The sequence below is a fragment of the Callorhinchus milii genome, unplaced genomic scaffold (genome assembly GCF_018977255.1).
Source record: "Callorhinchus milii isolate IMCB2004 unplaced genomic scaffold, IMCB_Cmil_1.0 Scaffold2, whole genome shotgun sequence".
NCBI lineage: Eukaryota > Metazoa > Chordata > Chondrichthyes > Chimaeriformes > Callorhinchidae > Callorhinchus > Callorhinchus milii.
The window spans coordinates 82,324,095-82,349,854 of record NW_024704743.1 but is presented as its reverse complement, the minus strand read 5'-3'; the positions used below and the strand labels follow the sequence as shown (position 1 = coordinate 82,349,854).

Here is a 25,760-nt window from a genome sequence, read left to right as displayed (position 1 = left end):
TGATGTATAAAATCAAATGAGAAACAGCTAGAAATGCACAGCAACAGCAAGAATCTGAAAGTCAGGTTCTCCCATTTCGGATTCAACCATCATCATTGAATGGCTTGTGCTAGCCCCAATGTGATTTGTAACTATAAACATCAACTTCGATTTGTATTCTCCTTTTATACATTACTTTGATACAGAATACTTTATTTTATAATTATTTTCTTAGTTCATTGCTATTTTTATATGTACAGGGTGACCAAAAATTCATGATACCATTACAATGTCTAATAAGTCTTAAAGAAATTATGATTTTTTGTTTAGATAATAGGAGTTATGACTTTTTGGTCATCCTGTATTTACTGATATCAATTGTTCAGGATCTTTACCTCTCATAAATGGCTGAGCAAGTTTTTGTAACTGACATTTTTATCCTCCAAATCGTGGAGCCTGTATCTATGCTTCCTAGCCGTTCCTAAGTGTGTGCCCAAGGGATTAACTATATCACCAAATCGATTGGAGTGCATCTTGGACATGACTTGTTCACAGACAAGTTAACAGACTCCCTCTGAAAAGTCAACATTACCACACCGTTTATAAACAAAACAAATATACCAACTTTATTTACTAAACAATATAAAAACTAAGAGTGTTATCAGCTCAATATATTACAGTACCAAAGTAAATAGTCTTTGTGGCCAATTTACTTGCTTGGACAAGTCAATTGTTTTTAAACAGCTGCAAATTTTGTTGAGCCTTTAAAAAATGCACCAAGTGCTTCATTTTATATTCTCTCCTCCTTGCAGGCTTTTAACTTTTCAATAGATGGGAATGGAATTGGCTTGATGAGACTTGCCATTTTAATGGTGAATAAGACATGTGATGAGATTTTTAGATCTTTGTCTGGGTCTTCAAATCTCTTTGTAGTCTCACTCCACCCTGTTTAGGCAATCTTTTTCAGGCCTTTACCCCCTGCTCTTCTGATACAAATTGAACAATAAATAATTAAAATACTGTAACCCAGAACATTGTTCCTACTTCTGAAGGAGTTCCAAATGTTTATTGTTTCCATGTTGAAGGAAGTGAAGAGAAAGTTGATGGAAAGCTAGTGATCACTCTACTTCAAGTAATGGTTTTTCTTTTCCAGTGCTCGGTCTCTCAGGGCCATACAAAGCAAAATATCTTGTCTTTCCGTATCCGATTGCCCCTCTAAATATTGAATGACAGTGTCAAATGCTTGAACTGCTTTCTTATGGGAAATTTTACTCACATCAACCATCTCCTCGTCTAATTCTACCTCCACTTCCACCACCTTCTTGTCCTCCACTTCCTCTTCCTTCACCTTCAACATTAACATCTCCTCTTCAACTACCACCTCCACCACCTCATTTGATTTCTCGTCCAACTCTCCCTCCTCCTCCTCTTCTTCCTCTTCCTCTTCTTCTTCCTCACTGCTGTTTTCAACCTTTGTACTTGGCACATCACCAGTAATTTCTGTGTCATCTAATAACCTGTATCCTGGATCTGCACTGTCAACCACAAGCCATTCAGAAACATTTTCGCCGTTGACATCTTCATATCCTGGCACATTTCTTAAATTCTCCACAAAATTCTCCACAAGAGAGTCCTGTTCCTGCTCCTCTTCTGATTCCTGAATGAGCTCCTCACTCTCCTCAATACAAGGCCATAGCTTCCTCCATGAACGTTGCAGCGTTATCTGGTCCACCTTCTCCCAGGCCGTGGCAATGGAATACACGGCGTGCTTAATGTTGTAGTACTTTGAGAATGCCAACAGATCATTTTCTACACCAAAGACAAGACTACTCAGCAGATCCTTCCTGTAGTGCAGTTTCAAATTTTGGAGAACACCTTGTTCCATTGGGTGCAGCATAGCTCTAACATCAGACGGCAGGTGATAAACAGTGATGTCCCCAAAGCAAAGAGAGCCATCGTCAGGATGTACTGGAGCATTATCAAGAAGAAGTACAGCCTTGTGTGGTAATCCTACCATGTTCATGCGTAGCTTCACTGCTGGAACAAATTTATATATGAACCAAGAACGGAAGATGTCCCGAGTCATCCAGGCCTTTTTCTGGTGGTAATAATCAACAGGTAATTGATGAATGTCTAAATCTTTAAATGCTCTTGGCCTCGCAAATTTGCCAATGACAAGAAGTGGAAGTTTGTGCGTACCTGTAACGTTTGAACACACGAGCACCGTCACCCGCTCCTCACTGACTTTGATGCCAGGAGTTGTCTCTACTTGCTTGGTCGCGAGTGTAAAAGTCGGCAGGCACTTCCAAAATAGACCGGTTTCATCTGCACTGTACACTTGCTCTGGGTTTAGATCTTGGTCTTCACAAAGTTTCTCAAATGTCTCCTTAGTTGACTGGATTACTGACAAATTTGCTGAAGGTTTCTCATCCAACAGTGCTAGTGCCCTGATGCCACGGCGCCTTTTAAAGTGGCGAAGCCAGCCAGAGCTGGCTAAAAACGGCTGTTCTATACCCAACTCTTTGTGAACCTGACGTGCTTTCTCCATGACCATGAAGCCCGAGATAGGAGCTCCTGTAGCACGAAGCTGAAGGAGCCACTGATGCACAGCATCATCCACTTGATGGAACTTAGACTTTTTGATGACTTTCAGATATGATGGTCCTGCACTACTGTCCGTTTTCTTAAAAAATTTCCATAACTTTGTTTTTGCTCTCTTAATGTCATAGATCGTTCGGAGGCCCAAGTTGACATCAGAAGCAAGTTTTGCTGCTGATTCGCCATTTTCTAACCGTCGTATGATATTGAGCTTCTCTTCAATGGTGAGCACAATTCTTTTTCTATTGGCCGTTTTCTTGCGCTCCATACTCGGAAATATAGTGTACAGATTATAATGTATTAAACAGTATCTTGCAGAATTTAAAATTTCCTCTATACAATGCCGTGCTGTAACATACCACCATGTGATCGCTATGTGCATGGACAAAAAAATCCCACCATTGGTTAAATCACACATGTGTGAACAATCTAACCTTTGCTTAAAAGGCACATGCACAAACAAACCTGGCCAATAAGAATACTTGCATGTGGTTATCTGGAGCGCGGATAAGTGGCTCTACAATAAAATAATAATCCTTGCATTTGATATATCATCTTATCACGTAGTTGAGATGTCTCAAAGCGCTTCACAGAATATACTATAAAGTGCATTGACTATAACTTTTCTGCACACAGAAAGGAGTCTTTATTCTTATTTACTCTGAAGGTCTGTATTGAGTTGCTGAACGAGACACTCTTCAGTATTGAGGATCATAAGAACAGAACCGGAAAACGGCACTGTCTACCAAGGCCTATTGTGGACAACGCCTTACCCACTTCATCGCCCGAAATTCTGCATACTCTCTGATCCCCCCAAATCAAACACAAATTTCATTCTATTCTTCCAAGTCTCTTTCTGCACCATCAAAGCTTGGCATGTCCCCCTCCACAGACTGAATTAACTTGCCATGATTTCCCGCAGCACCAAATCATCGTTTGATGAAACACTCGCCCAACTCAAGACATTACCCTCCAAAACAGTTCTCAGGCAGATAGACATCCAACTTTTTTGTTGGGAGTGAGTTAATCCATGCTTTTACTTGATAGTCTGTTCACATATCCCAATGCTGTGTTAGGAAACATGTCTTTCAATCTCTGGTCTTGTCTTGGTCTTCAATCTCCCAGCGCCTTGGGACGTCCTCCCGACGTGAAAAGCGCTATACAAATGTAATTTGTTGTTGGTGTTGGTCCTGTTTCAGGCTTTTTTGAATTTATGGCTCCAACCGGCTTCCACATCCTCTGGCAAACAGTAGGTCTAGTCTGTCTGTACATTTCACCTCATCCTCTCTAAAAGGCCTGGGAGCAATGCTCGTCCTCGATGGGTTGGGTGGGCATACGGCTGAGGAAGAGCCCTGACTGACCAGTCTGGGTGTCTGTCCCTCCTGTCACCTTAGTTACACCCCTGACCTGTGGGGATAAATTTTCCATTCAGCGCCAGCCCTCACCGGGAAGCGCTCTCTGTGTCTCTGACGCCCGCCCGCCCTCCCGCCCCGCGCCGCCCGCGCGCCGCCCGCGCCCCCTGTCAACCCCACCCGCCGCTGCTCAGAACGCAGCCATTGTCCCCGGAACTCTGGCCCTTTGTCTCGGGAACGCGGGCTCCCGGGACGCTCTGGGCCCGCGGAACCTCCCTTTGCGCCCGGGCCTCTGCCTCCCGATCCCCCGCCCGCCCAACCCGCCCGAACCCGCCCGGAACCTTTCCAATCCCCCTCACACACAGCCCGGCCCGGCCGGCGGCGCGCGCATGCGCACCCCCTGCCGGGCGGCAGCCACCAATGGGAGCAGTTTGGGCGGCTTCGAGCCCAATTGGGCGGGTATTTCCTGTGCCTGTGTGGGGGGAAAAAAAAGCCGCGCGGCCCCCAACGTTCAACGTGAACCTGCAAAACGTTGCCCGCCCCCTCCTCCTCGCCCCCTCCCGTCCGAGAGGACCTTCTCCTCACCAGGGTTTCGCCCGACACCAGCCCCTGGGTCTGCCCGCCTGCAGGCAGCCGCCGTGTAACAATTTGGGCTCGTGTTTTGGCGGATGTTGGGCTACTCGCGTAATTTCTGGCAGCCACGTCAGGAGGAGAGGCGAGAGTGAGCGTCGGGTACTTTTGAGTCGTTGCCCTGAAAGCCACAGGGCCCCGGGAAAGGGGCTCCAACTGCTCCCCGCCCTCCCTCCCTCTCTCTCTCACTGTAGGTGGCGGTTGTTGGGCCTGAGGAGCGGCGATGGCTGAGAGCGGCCTGGGAGAGTGGTACCGCAGCATCCCCCCGGTCACCAGGTGCTGGTTCACGGGCAGTGTGGTGGTGCCCGTCCTGGAGAGGCTGAGCCTGGTGAGCGGCAGGTCCCTGGTGCTGTGGGCCGAGCCTTTCTTCTACCGCTTCCAGGTAAGGACTCGCTCGACCGCAGGCGGAGCTTTCACTGTAAACGCCTGACTTCAGCCCTCACTGGATCAGGCCTCCCCTCCCCCTACCCCTCCCCCACTCCACCCCCCCACCCCTCCCCTCCCCCTTACCCCTCCACCCACTCCCCCCCCCACTCCTCCCCTCCCCCCACTCCCCCCCCCACTCCCCCCCTACCCCCTCCCCTCCCCCCTTACCCCTACCCTCCCCCCCTCCCTCCATCCCCTCCACCCCTACCCTCCCCACCTCCCTCCATCCCCTCCACCCCTACCCTCCCCACCTCCCTCCATCCCCTCCACCCCTACCCTCCCCCTCCACCCTCCACCCCTCCCTCCCTCCCTCCTACGTGTTACAGTGCAGCTGGTCTTCAGAGATCAGGGTTTACAGTTGCAATGAAAGTTCACTCCCCCCCCACACACTCTTTAAAGTCATGTAATTTCAAACCAACTACTTTCAATACCACTGATGCGTCCTCAAAATCTTATTTTTGCTTCCTTGATGAATGTGGTTAGTGTGGAGCGGTGAGTAAGCTGCTAAGGAGGAATGTGGCTCCTTGTTAGGCAGTGGTTCAATGATTACTCGGATATATCAATTATATTATTGTGAAATGTCATTGAATTGAATGTAGAGAATCCATAGGTGACCTTTGGTCCAAATGTGTTAATATAGCCAGCAAATACAATCATGCACCTTAATATAAAATCCTGTGGAGTGCTTTGAGGTTTTTCAGTTGTATAAGTGCTAGGTCAAACGCAAGTATTATAGCGACTTATCACATTGTGAGATTGTTAGAAAGCTCTTCACGGAATTTTTCTGTAAAGTGTATTGGCTATTTATTTGTAACCAGGTGAATGTGGTGCATTTACCTGCCACGAAATGAATAATTTTAATTGGGAGGTTGTTGGTCAGGACATCAGAAGAAACTACAATTCTTTTCGAGCTCTACAGGCAGGTGGGACTTCGGTTTAATGTCTCATCCAAAGTTTGGCTCCTCTGACTGCGTTGGAGTGACAAGCTAGACTGAATTCAAGGTCCCTATGTGGGGCTTGAATGCACAACTTCTAACTTGGAGGCAAGAGAGTTAGCATCTGAGTCAGGCTTTGTTATATTTACCTATTTTTGTAAACGTAGTGCGACTTCTGAGATGGGGTGGAAAATACTGATTTTTTTTCAAAATCATTAACCCAGATTTCACAAAGTATTGCTGTTTATCATTGTAACATTTTATGTGTAGAGGGGTAGTAAGGCTGTACTGCACAGAAAACCTTGCAATTTCTGAAATAAAAATCAGAACATTGCTGCAAATTGGCCCTGGAAAGGGTGCAGAGCGGGTTCACCAGAATGTTACCAAGCCTTAAAGGGTTAAGTTACATGGAAAAGCTGCGTAAACCTGGATTGATTGTGGTATTTAAGATGATAAAGGGATTTGATAGGGTAGATGCAGAGAAGCTATTTCCTCTGGTGGGGGAATCCAAAACAAGGGGGGCATAGTCTTAAAATTAAAACCAGGCCATTTAAGAGTGAAATCAGGAAGCATTTTTTCACTCAAAAGGTGGTAGAAATCTGGAATTCTCTCCCCAAAAGGCTGTGGATGCTGGATCCATCCACATCTTCAAGAGTGAGTTTAACATAACATGTAGGAGCAGGAGTAGGCCATTCGGCCCTTCGAGCCTGCCCCGCCTTCAATCATGGCTGATCTAACTCCAGCCAATAACCTGACCCAGCCCCTTAACCCCATATCCCTTAATCCCTTTTGCAATAAGAAACATATCTATCTCAGTCTTGAATATGTTCAAGGACTGAGCGTCAACAGCCCTTTGGGGTAGTGAGTTCCACACATTCACTACCCTTTGAGTGAAGAAGTTCTTCCTCAACTCAGTGCAAAAGGGCTGGCCTCTGATTTTAAGGTTGTGACCCCTGGTTTTAGTTTCTCCAACCAGGGGAAACAATCTCCCACTATCTACTCTATCATGCCCTTTGATGATCCTATAGGTTTCTAGATTCATAGATTTTTGATAGTTCAAGGTATCAAGGGATATGGGGAAAAAGCAGGAAATTAGAATTGACAGAATTAGTTGAGGTACAGATCAGCCATGATCTAATTGATTTGCGGAACAGGCTCGAAGGGCTGAATGGCCTACTACTGTTCCTATAGTCCTATAGCTCAGTGGTTAGAGCACTCGCCTCGCAAGCGAGAGACCGGAGATCGATTCCCGGCAGGGCGAAACCTTGGGCAAGTTTCCTTACTCCATATGCCTGATAATTATTCCTCAAGAAAAAAATAATAAAATAATAATTTGGTCACTCAATCCACAACTGTTTGTGGGACACTGCTGTGCGCAATTGGCTGCCGTGTTTTGCCCACAAATATACAGTCAATTCACTTTGTAGTATATTCTGTGAAGCGCTTTGGGATGTCCTCCCGACGTGAAAAGCGCTATATCAAATGCAAGGATTATTATTATTATTAGTATATTCTGTGAAGCGCTTTGAGATGCTCCTCGTTCCTCCGGGTCTGGCCTCCTCCTTGTCCCCCGAGTCCTCCGCTCCACCCTCAGCAGCCGTGCTTTCAGCCTCTACGCCTCGAGGCTCTGGAACTCCCTGCCTCACTCCCTTCGCCTCACCCCCTCTCTTCCTATTTTCAGGTCTCTGCTGAAGACCTTTCTTTTCGACTGCGCCTTTGGTCACCTTCCCCCCCCTTCCCCTGGCTCGGCCCCGGGAGCCATTACTGTGAAGTGCTCTGAGCTGCTGTCCGGCGTGGAGGGCGCTATATAAATCCAAGATGTTGTTGAGATGTCTAGAAGACGTGAAAAACACTATCAAATGGAAGGATTATTATTAGGTTCCTATGGAAATACACACGAGGATAAAAAGAAAGGAAGGTTAACATGTTGCGTTGTACTCCTTTATAAGAACTAAATTATTCTAATAAAAGGCATGGTTTGTTAGCCTTGCTTTCGCTTTTAGAATCTGTCTTCAAAATCATTGCAGCAGATCATAATAATATTAATCCTTGCATTTTATGTAGCGTCTTTGAGACGTCTCAAAGCACGTTACAGAATATACTGTAGAGTGAATTGATCGTATATTTTTTGGGTGAAATGCGGCAGCTAATTGCGCACAGCGGTGTCCCACAAACAGTCGTGGATTGAGTGACCATAAATAAAAATAATGAATTATTTTTATTTTGAAGGAATTACCCCTGGAAAAGCGATCCACCAATCGACTAACAACTGGGTTCCTACTTACTGCTAGTAGGAACAGAGGCATGTGGAGTAATTGTTTCTCCCTGCCGGGAATTGAACCCAGGTCCTCTCGCTTGCAAGGCGAGTGCTCTAACCACTAAGCTACGGGACTATATATAAAATATATAGGCTTACAGAAATGCCATTTATTGCCATTCAGAATTTTACTCAGTTATCTTTAACAACAGCAACAAAATTGCATTTATAGAGCGCCTTTCACGTCGGGAGGACGTCCCAAGGCGCTGTACAGTTGGGTCAGGACCCGAGCAGGGGGGAAATGGTCAGGGTGAGGGGAGGGAGGGAGGGAGCGAGGAGGGGGTAGAGAGTCGAGAGGGGAGCTGAAGGCACGGTCAAAGAGAAAGGTCTTGAGACCGGCCGTGAAGGAGGAAAGGGAGGAGGTGGCGAAGGCACTGGGTGATAGAGTTCCAGAGCCTCGGGGCTGAGAGGCTGAAGGCCCGACCACCGATGGTAGGGCGGTTGGGGCGGGGGATGTGGAGCAGACCGGAGCCGGAGGAACGGAGGGTACGGGCAGGTAGGTAGGGGGATAGTAGGTCGGAGAGGTAGGAGGGAGTGAGGCCGTGAATGGCCTTGTAGGTGAGGATGAGGATCTTGAAATCAATCCTCTGGGGGATGGGGAGCCAGTGGAGGCGAGCGAGGGTGGGAGTGATGTGGTCACGAAGCCTGGTGCGGGACAGTACACGAGCTGCAGAGTTCTGAAGTTCTGAGTTTAAGGCTTACTGATGACAAACTACATTTTAAGAGCTAAAGAAGTTCAGAACACAGCTTACGGCTTTGCCTGTATCATTTTCTCACTTCTGAATTTGCTGACTCATGTTGGGTGATGCTTACGTATTGCTGCAACCCTCAAGCATTGAGGTCCTGCCCCTTCCAATCTCCCACAGTCCTCAGCTATCGAGGCCAATTGTAGTCTGCTGTTGTCCTGAAAACCACAAGCTCCATTAAGTTTCACTCCAGTGAAATCCTTGGTCACAGGCAGTTGTGTAAGCCGAGGCAAACTGCACCTCTGTATTGTACTGCTGCAGCGGTACAAGCGTATTTTTTGTAAATGAAATGTGTGTGTGTGCACTAAGTTTATATATAGAAGTGCAGCTGGTGAGTCTGTAGCAGTAGCATGCTCAAGTAACAACCACAGTACTGCAGAGAAGTGAGGAGACATCTGTTACAAGCAACCTACGTGTGGGTAACTATATTAGTTCAAATAGTTGATGGATTTGCGAGCATTAAGTTGGCTTTTCTTTCGAAGTAAATTCTAGCTCTCCACTTGGGCAGGCCGAAGTTGTGGCTTATACTATTCCTTGCATCTTCCTGGGTTAAAGGGGATTCAACTTTTCTTGATGTACAATCAAACCTGTTCAAGCAACCACCTCCACTCAGCAACAACCACTCTGGATCAACAAACACTTTCTCAGAGGCCACTCTTATATAAATCCCACTTTGGCCCAGTCCCCTGAGATGTTGTTGAAGACGGGTTGGACTGTACCAGTGCTCACACTCTGCTATGAAAGGGTTACCACAGGAATAACTGGCTTGTTATGGCCAAGCGTTCATAGCAAGGTCACTTTTTGATCCTCCAATGTCAGCTCTTCCTGCAGCACAGGCCAAAAAGGGATGGAAACTGTTCAATTAAGGAGCCAGAATAAGTTATGCTTGCATGTACTATTGTTTTTTGTGTTTGGACAGAATTATAATTCTTGTGACCTGGAAATGATTTTTAAGATTTTAATTTCCATGCTCATGCTTTGCAACATCCTGTGAAACCCTCAATTAAGAGGACTGCCTTATAATTTAGAATATAATTCTAAAGCAATCAAATGTAAGTAGATGCACTGCACAGGGTTTACTGTAAAGCGGAGTGACTATTTTGTGGCCAAATACAGCAGCCAAGCTGCCACAGCATTGTCCCACAAACAGTCGGAACGTGAATGACTAATTTTATTGGGGATTGTTGACCAGGGCACCAGGAGAAAACTGTCTACTTGAGTAAGCACTATGTTTTAAGTCTCATCCAAAGGACGGCACCTCCAACATTGCAACAAACCCCCAGCACTAGCATTGGATCTTAGATTATATGAGTTCAAGTCCCAACGTGGTGAATGAACCCACAACCTTCTGACTCTGAGGCGAGAGCGGTTCCAACTGAGCCATAGTTTAGGGCCGCTGGACTAAAACCAAAGAACATCCACATTCACGTATTCTGAACTGTCAGTCTCCCGGCAGGTGCACTTTATAGACTAACTAGCTGTACCTGTTGCAGCTTTGCTTGCAACCAAAGCATCCAATATGGAATGTAGATTGGCACACAGACAGATATTTCATCTTTATCTATACTCATCTGGGAGGAATCCTATGGGAGGACTCATTTTGGCTCCACTGTTCTTTGAGTGGGCAACTCATTTTGGCACGCTGTTGCAGTCCTTTCAGCATTTAAGTACAGCCTCGCTGTTCTTTGGTCTTCAGTTTCATTTTGTGGGCCTTCTCTCTTTTGTCTAGGATTTTTACTTATCCTTGAAAGGTTTAATTTTCGCTTAAGCATCTTTAAATTGATAAATATAGGTGTATAATTTAATATAATGAAAACAGAACTGTACTTAAAGAGGCCTTCAAAATATCATTAGATATTGACTTTACTGCAAGTTGTACTGTAAGTATTATGCATACTATTGGAATAGACTGAGTTAAACTGTAGAAATACACTGCTTTAAATGTACAGTTGAGCATCTTTGAGAATAAGATACTGTAAAATCATTTACTCTTTAAACATCAGCTTATATAAAAATATAAAGTCTTATATTTTTCCAATCGTTTAATCTCTATAAGATCACTTTTTAACCAAATGGATTCAAGGTTTCAGTCACCCTGAGTATTGAGTATTTATGTTATTGGTAGGGTTGACAACCCAAAGTGTAACACGAGTCTCCTGGGTTCCTTAGGAGTTCTGTAGCTCTGTGGTTAGAGCACTCACCTGGCAAGTGAGAGACCTGGGTTCGATTCCCAGCAGGGCCAAACCTTGGGCAAGTTTCCTTACTCTACACGCCCAATAATAATCCCTCAAGAAAAAAAACAATAAATTGGTCGCTTCAATCCACAACTGTTTGTGGGACACTGCTGTGCGCAATTGGCTGCCGCGTTTCACCCACAAAATATACAGTCAATTCACTTTACATTATATTCTGTGAAACACTTTGAGACGTCTCAAGACGTGAAAAGCGCTATATCAAATGCAAGGATTATTATTATTATAATCACTGCGACTTCCTTTGGACATGAAAGGCGCTTTAAATATGTAATTTTGCTGTTGTTGCCACGGTTTAGCTTAATCTGTTTTCTTTATTTGGTCCTGACGCTGCTTGGCTACGTGTGTGCTCTGTGACGCAGGATGCCACAGCATCACGGTCAGCCAGCGTGGCCACCAGGTGTGACTGCAGCGTAAAACGCAAAACTGCAATACATTTTAGGTCATAACTCACGAACGATAATAGATATCTGAAAACAAACATGCCCATGTCACTCCTAGGTGCAAGACCTTCCAATGAGGTATAAATCATGTCTCTACATCAATCGGTTATTGAGATCCTTCTTGAAATGCACACATGCAGACATTGTCGTTTTATTAGTATATAGATGATCTGGACTAAGAATCCTAGCTGTTTCTTTCCTCCTCCCTACCCATGGAGACCGATTATTAGGACCCCAGCCTGTCTGGCTCATTGATAAATCTTTAAACTGTGGTCCCGTCTTTAACAATGCAATGCTGAGCCCTGCTGGGGAGGGGCAATGCCGAGCCCTGCTGGGGAGGGGCAATGCCAAGCCCTGCTGGGGAGGGGCAATGCCAAGCCCTGCTGGGGAGGGGCAATGCCAAGCCCTGCTGGGGAGGGGCAATGCCAAGCCCTGCTGGGGAGGGGCAATGCTGAGCCCTGCTGGGGAGGGGCAATGCCGAGCCCTGCTGGAGGGGCAATGCTGAGCCCTGCTGGGGAGGGGCAATGCTGAGCCCTGCTGGGGAGGGGCAATGCTGAGCCCTGCTGGGGAGGGGCAATGCTGAGCCCTGCTGGGGAGGGGCAATGCTGAGCCCTGCTGGAGGGGCAGCCTTTTTATAGCTCCTTTTACGTTGGGAGGACTTTCATAGGCGCCGTTGGACAATGAAGTGTTTGCACGCGATCTGGGGGTTGGAGTCGAGAGGAGTGGAGGGCGATGTGGATGAAGGTGGGAAGATGACCGAAGATACGGTCAAAGAGGAAAGCCTTGAGACTGGCCTTGAAAGAGGCGAGATCGGGGGTGAGACAGAGGGTCTCCAGATGGAAATATAAGTAGCATTTATATTAGAGGAATTCTGATTTTTTTTATTTAAAAGAATATTTACGCAAGGACATGATGAATTATTTTCTAGTTATCAATTCCACTCACAGTATCTAAAAGTATGACATTCTGATAGCCTGTGTGCTGTTAAAATTTCAATTGAGCAGAAAATGTGATTCAACAGGAATAAGTGACTTTGTACTGAGTACTAGGGATTAAAGGATAACGAGTCAATTTAGGAAGCTTTTTTTTGGTCCATTATTACATAATCTGATACGATAATTAGACTTTTTTTATTCTCAGTAAAAAAAAATGAGAGCGAAAGAGGCAATGGTGAGAATACTCCACTGAGGAGGGACAAGCTTCAACTAGTTTTACGAATTTGGCATTGAGAGATGCAAGCAAAATATTGTACTATATCTGTGCAAATGTACTGTAGTTATGGATGAATTAAAGTTTGTGAATGGAGCTAGAAAGACCAGCATTTGAGTACAGTATTTGGTCATCTAGGCATACAGAGAGGTAGGCATTAGACTGGAAAGGAATGGTCAACACAGGTGATGGAGAGAATACTCCACCGAGGAGGGACAGCTTGCCATAATAGCTATCAAGAAGGATATCGTTGGTAAACAGATAAGGTCACGTTGACTGCAGAATTATAATTGTTAAGGAATTTTCTGCGTAGTGTGTCTACAATACAGGGATGGGGGAGAGAGAGAGGCCATACCAGGCACAGACAGCCTCATTTTTAAAAATGAACACGTTTGTTAGTTTCCAGTTGCATTCACACATCCGAAAAGATGTGTTGAGAATGGCCTTCTCTTTATCCAAGTAAACATCACCAAGCCCCAGCATGTTGTAATGGTCTTTAAATGTGAAAACTGTTTAAATTTTCTGTGTGGCTGGTGCTGTTCTGTGATTTTTTTTAAAAAAAGCTGGTGAATTTAAACCTCAAATCTTACTGCTGATTGCTGTTCATGGCACAAGGCTTGAATTTAATGATTTTAGAGCGGGGAAAAAGATCTTTGTTGCAATTCCTATAACACCATCAATTCTAAAGTGCACCCTGATTTTGGAGGTTTATTTTAATGAAAACAAATCTGCTCCTAAGATTCAAATGAATGCAGTACTTTAAAACTAGCCGCATGGGAGTGTTGTTTATGTGCAGGATTCTATGGGATTCTTCAAAGTCTGAACAGGATTTGATGTTTCCACTGTTCATAAACCCAGCCATGCAGATTTCAAGATACTAAACAAAATGTGCCAGTTGGAAGAGAGGTTAGGAAAGTGTGAACAAATAGACATTGATAAAGGTTATGTGAAGTTTTTCTAAATTGTATAAAATGTAGTATTTTTGTATTTTATACAATTGGGTCTGGGTTTTCAGAATTATTCAAGCGTTGCCAATGATTAGTAAATGCTTGTTTTTTTTCTGATCTGGACACTGGACTTTGCTGCATTTTGAAGAACGCCAAACCTAATCATTATGAGAAGGATTTAAACAAGGTTTTATGCCTTAGCTGCAGTTTTTAGAGAAATACAACTGAGGGAAATGTGCAGGAAGGAAGATTTGTGAGGGCTGGTTGGCTATTGTATGTGTACTTACCCAAATATTTAATTCCCATTAGACATATTTGATTAAATTGGAGTTTGATATGTTACTTCTTTTTCTTTTATTTTGAAAGGGTGAAACTCTCAATTTTGGGGGTTATTTACTCTGGCTCTCCTCTTTTGGGGAACTCTGTGCCTCTTGCTCCTTTCCTAGATGTGCAGCCGGGTTCCCAGATGACCTGACCCCAAGTCTGAGCCATTACATTACAACTCAGACACTGGCCATCCCACTGAAAATACATCAAGCCCACCGGTAGCTCCTCAGTTTCTAACAAATGTAAGCTGTGTGCTTTAGGTTAGCAAACTAACATTTTCTGCTAATTTTGGCATTCGATGATCTGTTTCACATGAGGATTCATCCACAATTTGCAGAGGATCTGGTTCAGCATGGGTGGACTTGGGTCAGAAGACGTTTTAATCATTCTATTTAATAAAACAAAGTGCAATATTTCAGCAGTTTTTTTTAAGACTACGAATTTAAAGCATTGAAGAACACATAAAGTGTTCCATGGTCTGTTTCCTCACTAGATTGGTGCTATGCATGGAAATAATAAAGAACCAACCTTATCGTTTGTTCACAGATATGGAGACCGATAACAGCATGTCTCTTCTACCCGATGGGATTCCATTACCTGATTCAGCTTTATTTTCTGTATTCTTATTCCTCCAACTTGGAAAGAGGTATGTTTTTGTCTTGTGAACATCAGGGGGCTAAAATTCAGAGGGTTGCATTGCATGTGGTGGTATGGATGATGTCAACTTCTAGTGGGATTTCCTCATCGCTGAAATTGCCAAATCCCTGGAGATTGGAATTTAAGCCCTCTGATTAGAAAGCCAACTTGGCCTTTCATAAAATTGTCCGGAAAGGTGGTAGAGTTTCATATGTAAAATAATCTTGCATGGCTTCAGGACAAGAATAGAACTAGATGTCTTCCCTGATGTTTTAGAGAGAAGGCTTCTCTTTGTTGAGCCACTGGACTTGAAAGTACTCTGCATTATAATACTTTATTCCTAGGCTCCCCAAGGTTTAGATCAACAACAACAAGATTCCATTTATAGAGCGCCTTTCACATCAGGAGGACGTCCCAAGGCGCTGTACAGTTGGGTCAGGACCCGAGCAGGGGGGAAATGGTCAGGGTGAGGGGAGGGAAGGGAGGTAGCGAGGAGGGGCTAGAGAGTCGAGAGGGGAGCTGAAGGCACGGTCGAAGAGAAAGGTCTTGAGACCTTTCAACCCTTTCAACCCATCAATGCTAGTGTTTTCTTCACATCAACCCAAATAAATGCCACTCTCCTGCTCAATCCCTAGAGAGAAGAGTTGATTCTGTCATGCTGTTGAAATTTAGGTACATTGAAGGGGGACCTCAAAACTGCAGGTCTGATAAGTGTTACTTGAGGTTGTGTTCTAATCTGAGTGGAATCCAGGTCAGACAATTCCAACAGAGCCCTAACGACTAGGTACCCATTGATATCGATGCAATCTTCAATTCAGGATATCTACAATTTGTGCCATATATATTGTACGTATGTGCATGTGCATTCAACTCGCTTGCACAGTCAAGTTTTACATTGAAAAGTCGGTTTACTTATCAACACTTATCGTTTAAGACGATTTATTTTTAAAAGGTTTGAGCTAACCAATCATATGTGTTGAGTGGTTCGATTGATGGTACCTCCTCTTGGAATAGATGTCTGAGTGAAAGTTTTCACCACTTTTTTTAGACTAAGTTCAAACTTGACTCTGGTTGAGGAGGGTCTGTGCTGTCTCAAACATCTTGAGTGATTTGAAGCATTTGATCAGGCAGCTGGAAAAATAATCCTTTCTCTTTTCTTTCAGATTTCTTTGGAAGAACAGCCGATTACGTATTTATGTTGTTTTTCAACTGGATTTGCACGGTGGTATCCTTTATGTTGTCAAGGAATGTTGCCTAGTCATCTAACTTTCATCTAACATAAGATTAGTTTGGATGAAGAAGGCTCTTTGGCCCATTTGATTTAATCCTTCCAGAATACCTACTCTACTATCTACCCCTCACTGTAGCAAGCTTTTTTTAAAAAAAAATTAGTCCAGGGTTTTGGCCTTAACCACCCTTCCTGGAATGAAACTTGCTTGTGCTCTTTCCTTTTTTTTCCATAATGTATTTAATAGAAGCCGTCCCTGTGATAAACAAACACCACTTTTATTCAATTGTTCCCATTGAGTATATACCTCAGACGATATATGAATATGTTTGATTTATTTTAGGCTAATCCCATGTTATGAAGGTAGCTTTTTCAGTATACATCTGTAAAAGGATAACCCAGTTAGTCCAGGTTAGCTGAGCAATGAGACTAGGGAACAAAAGGGTCTGGGGTCAAATCCCAATGGGTCCATTAATCCTTTTGAGTTGGATAAAATGTCTTAAAAATCCTTGTAACTGAACCTCCCTGAATTAGTTATGTCTGGCAAAGCCATTTGGGTCTGCAGTAACTCATGACTTGTCAATGTGACTAAAGTGTGTGGACATGTCAGGCATGTGAACCTGTGTCCAATAGCCAGTCCTATCTTTTACTTCAGAACCATTTACATCAGATTGTTGGGACAATAGCCAATAACGTGAAACAAAATGAATATTTGTTTCCTGAATGATACTGCAACAGATAGTTGGATTTGTCATCGGAATGCCAGTGAGTATCAAAGGAATGGGGAAAGAGTACTTCCTGAAATTTTTTTTCATGTTTAAATTTAAAGTGAACGGAAGGAAACGTGCCCAGTTGTTATTTTGATGTGTGTGGGGGAGGGGAGGAGAGTGAGAGAAAAGGCTGCATTTTATTTGTTGAAATATTCATGAGCTTAGATGCTGATATTTATTGTGTAAAAGCTCTGGTTAAATGTAAGCTTGAGAGCAAGAAAAATAGAACTTTTAGTGTTATTACGTGACAGACGAGAAGTGATTTTATTTAGTTTGTTTGGTATTGGGTAGGTGAGGATTGCTGATTCGGAATAACAGAAAGTGTATGGTAGTGTCAATGGCTATTTGCAATAGGGCCACAGTTTAAATCAAAAGTTGTCTTTTTCCCTGAGATGAGAAGATAAGACGGTAACGTGACAGGTCTTCGAATATTTTTGATGGGATAAATAGTAATAGATTATTTCCACTAGTCATTGAATGAGTAACAAAAGGCCACAAATTTCACATGAAATTCCACAAAGGGATTTTAAAGGGAAGGTTAGAAATAATTCTTTACATCAAGGGTAGTGAGAATGTGAACATAAGATCATCATGGCTGATCTTCAGATCTAACTCTAATTACCTGCCCTATCCCCATATCCCCTAATCCCTCTATTTTTAAAAAGTCTATAAATCCTCTAACAAAATTGTTGAAGCAGACTTTGCAAATTCTTTACAAATGGAATATTAAAGGAGAGAACAGTAGAGTGGGATTAGTTTAGGGGGCTCATGTGGAGAAAAGCACCAGTGCAGATTTGATGGACTGAGTAGTTTGCGTCTGTGCTGTAACATTGCATGACTTTTGAGTTCATCTTAAATCAATAATGGAGATGACTGATATTATTTCCCCCTTGGCAACCAAGGTAGAAACACAGAACTTTTGGGCTTGTGTGATGTTGTAGGCTTGTGCTACAGTGACGAGCCTCTATTTCATTGAAAGTTAAATTGAAATAATGTGTTAAGTAGTGCAGTATTCAAAATAGCAGCATGAACCAAAAAAAAGTGGCATGAACACTAGAATGTTTCTATAAATATTTCTTCTGTTCCACAATTGCGTGATAACCCGGGGATCATTTTTCTCTGCTTGCAGATTCTGTTTGTTCCACTTGTTCTGACAGTGGTATATGTGTGGGCACAGCTGAATAAAGACCAGATTGTAACATTTTGGTTTGGGATGACATTTAAGGTAAGCAAATTTTGCTATTTTTGTCCATCCAATGTCCCAGGTACATTACCAGGTACTAATTGCTTTCAAATTTCAAAGCAACTTCAACAATAACAAGCTGTATGTGTATAGTGCACTTCATGAGGGATAATGCCTGAGTGTTTAACAATGGTCTAATGTGCATTGTAACACCAGAACCCAATATCATTTTATACATCAGTAAAAAAAAAACTATTAAATGGCATCGAGATAAGTTCACAGATTTTCACAGATGAATGTTATATTTTTGTTTTCATAGGCCTGCTACTTACCGTGGGCTCTGCTAATATTCAACTATATCCTAAGGAATTCGTAAGTATGCAATAGATTCAATGTGCTCTAAGCAATGTGAACTCATAGAATTGTGAATGAATACAATACAAATGTGTGGAACAGCTTGGTGCTGGGTTATGGGGTGAGGTTATAGATGGAGCATAATGTACCGCACTATGAAATTGGGAATCATCAGCCACACCTACTGCTGAGCCTTCACTTTAGAACTGTGAGTAGTGTTGTATTCTTGCTGCTGTTGTATTGTATTATTGTACAAAATTCAGCCATAGAATTGATTTACACAGGTATTCTATAGCAGAATTAATAATAATAATAATGCTCTTGACATTTAATATAGTGCTTTTCATGTCGGGAGGATGTCCCAAAGAGCTTCATAGGATATATTGTAAAATGCAGTGACTGTGTTTTATGGGTGAACCTGGCAATCAATTTGCATGCAGCAATGTCCCACAAACAGCCATGAAGTGAGTGACCAATATTTATTTAGTGGTAGTGTTGCAGGATCTTTATCGTCCCCCTGAACAGGCAGATGAGCCTCGGTTAACATCTTATTTGAATGATGGTACCTCCGACAATGCAGCACACCCTCCGCTCTGCAATGGAGTGTCAGCTTTAACTATGTGAGTTCACGGGCCAACATAGGGCTTGAACCCACAAACTTCTAGCTCGAGAGGAGAAAATGCTACCAACTGAGCCAGCTGATGCAATAAATTGCACAATAATTGGTTGGGGAAGAGAGAGGAAAAATATATTTTGCAATTGAGTCTTTAGCAGCAACCAACTTGTTTTTGTTGGTGTATAGCCATGTTATAACATTATAAAATGCTTTTTGAATAAGTATGAGCTTTAAGCATAGAAACAAAGTATATAATTTCTGCTGAACTAATTTAACATTAAATCCTGTAGTATTTGTTGGTTTTTATTTCTTGCATTGGTGGCTACTGAACAGCCTCCATTAAGATCAGATATTGAATGAAAAAGAGGCTGGGTGGGTGCCAATGAATTCTTCATTGGCTGTGTTATTGGAATAACTAATTTACCTTCAAAGCAAAAAATTCCCCCAAATCTGTTTCAAATAAAAAAATGACATTTCTTGGTAAAGAGACAACTGAATGTGGAACAGAGCCATACAGACCAGAGAGGTTTCAGGTTTGATCCCTAGTCAGCAGTATTAGTCTTGCAGTAGTATAGATGTTGCAATTGGTCGTATAGGGGATTGTGCCATTTGTGCATGTCATACTCTTTGGCACTGTGTGCTGGTGCCAGTCCATTGTGCTGCTTACATTATCTTTCAGCGTAAAATGATGGGAACTAAAGCTCCTAATAAATGCCTTTTTGCACTTTTATTAACATTTCTCTTTTTTTCAAATCCATTGGCAGGATAGTGGATGAGCTTGTTGGCATCTTTGTTGGACACATGTACTACTTCCTGATGTTTAAATACCCTCAGGATTTCGGTGGCAGAACGTTTCTTTCTACACCTGGTTTTCTGTAAGTAATGTAACTGAGAACAGTGATTTGTTTTATTGTGGGATTGGAAGTGTTGTATATACACTTATGGAAATTACAATACAGAAGGAGATAATTTGACCTATAAAACCTATGCTTCATGGTGTCAGCCTGGCACAGTTGATAGCAGGCGCCGTCAGGAGTGAATAATTAGTTTACCTTTTTTTCAAATAGTGTCATAGGATTATTAAACATCAACCTGAGCAAGTAAACCTGAGATAGGTTTAACATCTAATCTGAAGGATGGCATCTCCTACGTGGCAGTGGACTATTGGTCTAGACTAGGGTATCTCAAACTTTGTTACAGTGAGCTTCTCTAAGCTAAGATAAAATACAGATGCTCCTTCCCATAGTTAACTAAGACTAACACATTTGCCAGAACTTCAACACATACAACACACTGAGTGGTACTGCTGGACCTACTCCAGTTTTAAATGAACATCATCATATTTTCGGCTCCTGCTTTTTGCTGGAACCTCCACTGCCATCACTTCTGCAAAAAGTGGAGTCCTGTAGCTCAGTGGTTAGAGCACTTGCTTCGCAAGCAAGAGACCTGGGTTCGATTCCCGGCAAGGCAAAACCTTGGGCACGTTTCCTTACTCCACACGACTAATAGTAATCCCTCAAGAATAATAAATTGGTTGCTTCAATCTTCGACTGTTTGTGTCGACTGCACACCGCTGTGTGCAGTTGGCTGCTGCATTTCGCCCACAAATATATATTCAATTCACTTTACTGTATATTCTGTGAAGCACTTTGAGATGTCTAGAAGACGTGAAAAGCGCTTCATCAAATGCAAGGATTATTATTAAAAGTTTTCTAACAATTTTTTTTAAATCAAAGCTTTCTTAAAACAAAGATACAACTTACCCAACATCCCATTTTTTAATTAATAAAAACCCTTAGCTGTGAACACAGGAATTGGCTCCCATGTGCCAGCCTCACAAATTGATTCCCGAGTTAACCATGAGGGAGGCCAGCACATTGTATTGAATTGGAGCAGGAATGCAGCTGGGCTGTGTGTGCATATGCTCCAGCCTCTCAAGGTTAATGCAGGAACTGTTCTCGTGAGGCTGACGTATGTACGCACACAGCTTAGCCAATTCCTGTGCTCACAAGAAATAACATTTTAAAACTGGACGTTGTGGGGTATGCAATTGGTGTCTCCTTTACGCCTTCCCAAGGGATGTGAGTCCCATACTTTGGACTTTGAGAACCTCTGGTCTAGATTATGAGTTCAAACATGGGTTACAGACCCACAGCTGCTAACCCTGCGAAGAGAGTGCTACCAACTAAGCCAGTTGAAGTATATACAATAATTCTAATTCCAAGCCCTTTTCCCCCTGTTTTATTATCTCTCTGCGAGTACATATTCAATTCCATTTTGAGTTCCCTGAATGATACAGTGTTGAACACCTTTGTGAGAGATTTTATTTACAAAACCAGTTTCTGTTCCCTTCTCCCAGGACCCGAATCTTTCCCCCAAAGAGAGGAGGCGTATCAGGATTTGGAGTCCGGCCAACTAGCAGGAGACCACAAGCTGAAGAACCGGGCCGTGGTTGGGGAAGAGGCTATTTCTGGGGCCAGGGGCAGAGGCTAGGAGATAACTGAACATCCTTTGTATTTTGAACATTGTATGTGTTACCTGGCGCAAATGATTTATATTCTGGAATTACTGCTCAAATTGAATGGCATAGTTATATAAAAGTGGCAGAATTGAGAAACCAAATCTTTTTTAGTTGGTCTTTTGATGAAGGGAAGGTGCAGAGCTTTGGTAATATGGAACTGTACAGCTGTATCTTTCCTGGAGACCTGTACAAGGGGTACACCAGTCTGATCTGTAAGAGACAGCATTTGGATTAAATCTTAAATTAATCAAAATCTGATGCATTGAGGTTTAAAATGCGGCAATTCTTATAACATTTTTTAAGAAACCCTACAAATTGATGTGTCATTTGATATTGTTGAGTCAGTGTAACATAATTTTGCTTCCTTGCTTAAGGAACTCTGTTAGAAACTGCCACATGTTAGACCCCACTCATTATGGTCAACAATATAAAAAAAATGTAATGCTCAGTTTGGATTTGTGCATTTATTTTCTTATTCCCTTTTTCACCCCTTCCATTCCCTTAATTGTTTTGAGTACTAATACAATTATTAGAATTACTGCTGCTTTTGTATTTCTTCCTCAGACTTGAGTGCTGAGGAACAAGAAGTGCATTAATTCTGCTCTTTGGGCTGCTGTAGCAATGGGATGACCCTCAAACTATGCAGTATCGATGAAAGACTGTGGTTATGTTTTGGTTTTATTCCTTGTGTGAAGAAACTGTTTATTCACTCGTTAAAATGTTGATCACTTTTTTCAGACACTTTTTTGTGCTCCTTGAGACGGGTCCCAAAAGTAACCAGTCACAGTTCTCCCAATTTTCCCTGTTTTCTCTCCGCTTCCCCTCCCCGCATAAAGTGCTGGACTGTTAACCTGTCCTTGTGGTAGAGGGAGGGAGTGCAGTTTGAAATTGATAACTGGTGCCATTACATTGGTGCTTCTTGGTTAAATGAAAAGGGGAGAGGAATAGTTATCAGATAGACATTCAAAGATTATATGCAGGAACTATTCACAAAAAAAATTGAAGTGTCAAAAACTCGACCACCACCAAAAGGGCAGTTTCCCTCGACTCTCTCACCCCCCCCCCCCCCCCCAATGATTTTTACACACTGTAAAGGGACGGGTCCTTTAAAAAAAGATATATAACAGTGCAGGTAATAGAAATCTATCAGGGTACATGTACAAAGCTCTGAGTTCAGACTCTTAGACAATGTGTTTGACTACTCTAATGTTCGATTCTTGACGGCTCAATTTCCTGTCAACGCCATTGATTTGAAGATGAAAAAAATTAACTTACATTAAAGTATAAATGTTTTTAGAGGCATGACGTTAGGGATTTCACGAATATGATGGAAATAAACCTTTTGATGAGCAGAACCATTTAAACCAAGGAATCTTTATAAATCTCAAGAAATATAGTTCACTTATAAACTAGAGATGCCTGCTTGTTCTCGAACGTAATTTTAAGTGAAGGCATATTCTCAAAATACAGTAATTGCAACAGAGTCTGCAGGTAATAGGGCAGCCCACAAGAACTGCACTGTGACTGCAGTCTCCCATTTAGGCAGGTTTCAGCATGACTCCAGTCTAGTGATCTGCAGGAGTTACTCTTTGAGTCGCTGTTTGCAAATTGTCTTTGTGAATACCACATTGTCGACCCCAATTTTTAAAGTCAATCGGTTTATGTAAGTACAGTGATCTGTTTAAGCCTCTACTCAAAGAGCAAAGCTAAAATAGACAAAACTACAACCAACCACAAGCAAGTTAGAATGTTGCCCTCAGTCAGTGTGTGTCTGCAGATGAGAAGAGTGGTCTTTAATGTAGTGCAATGTTATCAGAATGCCTGTGATTACATGTTTTTTCTAATGTCAAGCATAGGGAGGGTGAAGATAAGTAAAACATTCAATTTTGATAATGAATCTCAAAGCCCAGGATATGAATATAAAAAGTCTTAATATCATCGTGCCTGGTTTAAGTACTTAAATCATTTTATTTCAGTTTGGGTTGGAATGCTTTACAGCAAATGCAGATTTAGTCCATTTTAATTACAAGATGTTCCAAATTGCTGGGAAAACAAAGATGAAGAGTCTTGTACAGTCTTCAGTTGATGCGGTTTTGGATTGACAAATTGATTCATTCGTACCAGTGAAGATTACACTTTTACTAGTGTGACAGTTTGACAAGGTTATTCTTTTTGTTAAGTCTTTCTTTCCAAGATACAAGTGTGAATGTTGAATGTGAACATAATAGTTAAACATCAAAGGATTTACTTTTAGTGTATATTGGACTCCTTGAACTGTTTTATACAAAAGATTTATGCTTTAGTTATTAAAAAAAACATATTGAAGCACTAAAATGAAACCGGGATTTAACAATGTTGCTTTATTTTTGGTCTCTTACCCTGATGCATTTGTAGTTTGATCTCAAATGCTTCTATAATGTGTTGATGTGAAAACATTGCCTGATAGTTTAAGACGATGCTTGTGAGATCTCACATTTCTGGGAATGGTGAGTCCCTGAATTTGGCCGAGTCACTGGATGCACGTTTCCTTAGAAAGAAGGAACTTTGGAAAGGGAAGCACTCTGACCTTGATGGACAGCTACAGTCTGGAATGGTAAGTGATCTTGCATGGGAGGGGAATGGAAAATCTTTTGAGTGCAGCAAAGTAAAGTGCAATCATATGTTAAAATATGGGAAACAAAATGTTGGAACTTTCAACTCATCTGTTGAGATTCATCTGAGCTCCTACATGAATTAAAATGACTTGTGACAGCTTGCAAACCGAAAAGAATTGGGAACGAGTGAACAATGGAAAATTCTGGCATCACCTATGTCAGCAATTCTCAAACTGCTTCAAGATTTACTGTAGACAAATATCCTCGCCAGCACCGTCCCACTTTTAGTCCAACTGAAATTGGGAATTCAGTGCTTGCCAAAGGAAGACGCCATTCAGAATGTCCAGCTTATTCTGCTGTTTTATTAGATAAAAGCATATTTTTTAATCCTTGCCTTTTCCCCAAATCCTTCCCAAGTATCTACCTATCTTTAAACTTGCTGATAGAGTATTCGCTACACTACACTTGATGTCTTTCAGTTTGAGGTTAAAATGGCTTTAACTCAGGAAGAAAATCATTTCTAATCAAGTTAATTTATTATTTTCATCTAATTTTCATTTGAGATTTCTAACTTTTTTAAATGTAAAAACGATCTGGAACATGATTCTAGAATTTTAGAATTGTTAAATTGTCAAGAAAATTCGTTAAAAATGTAAATGAAGAATCTGTAGTTTGACTTTTCAATTTATAAAAATTCATGCTTTAGGACAAGTTTCTGTGCTTGGTTCTTATTAGCTGTGATAGTACAGTACTTCCTAGCCAATAATCTGTTAGTTTGAGGTGGGCAAACGAACATGAAGCAAATTCTACCTCCAAGTAACATTTTTGTTGGCTCTAGGAGATCTAAGATTGCTGAACTGGCTCCAAGTCTTCAAAATCTGGAGCTAACTTTCCATTCAGTACAGAGCCAAAGCCCTTTAATGCACTTGAGTCAAACTCTCCTATGCTTCTCTTCTACCTTTACCGTTAAATGTGACAATTATTAGAACTGAATGTACAGGGTTTAGCTCCATGGCTCAGTAAGTTTATTCCCTGAGTAGCAAAGCTCATACAGCATCCAGGTTCAATTAGCTGATCTCAGCCAGGGTGATGGTTGGAGAGCTACAATTGGTCTCGGCATAGTGGATTAGGCAGAGGAAAATCAGCCAGAGTTCTCACTCATCTGTGTAGAGACTCCAACTCACTGTATGTGTGGAGGTCGATTGAGGACAAACCTGGGACTCCATTGTGATGCCCCATGAATTTTTATTAAAGAGCCTGGCAACATCCATCTCACTACTTGACTAATGGGTCTTGGCTGAAATATTGGATTGGGTCATCCATTGAAGCACTCCTGGACGCTACCCTGCATGAAGGACACTATATAAATGCAAGTTGTTGTTATCCCTGCTCATGGAACACTTGGGTAGACCCAGTGGAAGGAAAAGTTATTCGAATGCCTTGGAAAGCTTGCCTGCAAAGAAAAAGGAGCATCATTCTAGGCATGAGCTAATGCCCACCATGAGACACCTTGGGCAAGTTTCCTTCACACGCCTAATAATAATACCTCCGAAACAATAATAAATTGGTCATTTTCAATCTGCGACTGTTTGTGGGACATTGCTGTGCACAATTGGCTGCTGGGTTTGCCCACAAATATACAGTCAATTCACTTTACAGTATATTCTGTGAAGCGCTTTGGGATATCCAGAAGACGT

General features: G+C 42.3%; 2 protein-coding genes and 1 non-coding gene across 3 annotated transcripts; 2 read left to right on the top strand and 1 right to left on the bottom strand.

Annotated features, from left to right (window-relative positions):
• Positions 1-590: 590 nt before the first annotated feature.
• LOC103183206 (jerky protein homolog-like) lies at positions 591-3,141 on the bottom strand. Its single transcript, XM_007900547.2, has one exon. It carries the CDS (start codon positions 2,993-2,995, stop codon positions 1,103-1,105), a length of 1,893 nt encoding a protein of 630 aa, XP_007898738.1. The 5' UTR covers positions 2,996-3,141; the 3' UTR covers positions 591-1,102.
• Positions 3,142-4,732: 1,591 nt separating this feature from the next.
• derl1 (derlin 1) lies at positions 4,733-23,808 on the top strand. Its single transcript, XM_007900546.2, has 8 exons — positions 4,733-4,941; positions 14,708-14,807; positions 15,961-16,022; positions 16,764-16,790; positions 17,925-18,020; positions 18,298-18,350; positions 19,713-19,823; positions 21,308-23,808. The coding sequence occupies exons 1-8, from the start codon at positions 4,783-4,785 to the stop codon at positions 21,450-21,452; spliced, it is 753 nt and encodes a 250-aa protein (XP_007898737.1). The 5' UTR covers positions 4,733-4,782; the 3' UTR covers positions 21,453-23,808.
• trnaa-ggc lies at positions 11,154-11,225 on the top strand. The gene has a single exon. It is a non-coding gene; the product is annotated as a tRNA-Ala (tRNA).
• Positions 23,809-25,760: the final 1,952 nt, after the last annotated feature.

What these genes read in the sequence shown, in the direction of transcription:
- derl1 (XM_007900546.2), top strand. Translation starts at nt 4,783, where the DNA reads ATGGCTGAGAGCGGCCTGGGAGAGTGGTACCGCAGCATCCCCCCGGTC. An exon ending in GATTTGTCATCGGAATGCCA is followed by an intron (nt 16,791 to 17,924) that starts GTGAGTATCAAA and finishes CTCTGCTTGCAG; the next exon opens with ATTCTGTTTGTTCCACTTGT. An exon ending in AACTATATCCTAAGGAATTC is followed by an intron (nt 18,351 to 19,712) that starts GTAAGTATGCAA and finishes ATCCATTGGCAG; the next exon opens with GATAGTGGATGAGCTTGTTG.
- LOC103183206 (XM_007900547.2), bottom strand. Translation starts at nt 2,995, where the DNA reads ATGTGTGATTTAACCAATGGTGGGATTTTTTTGTCCATGCACATAGCG.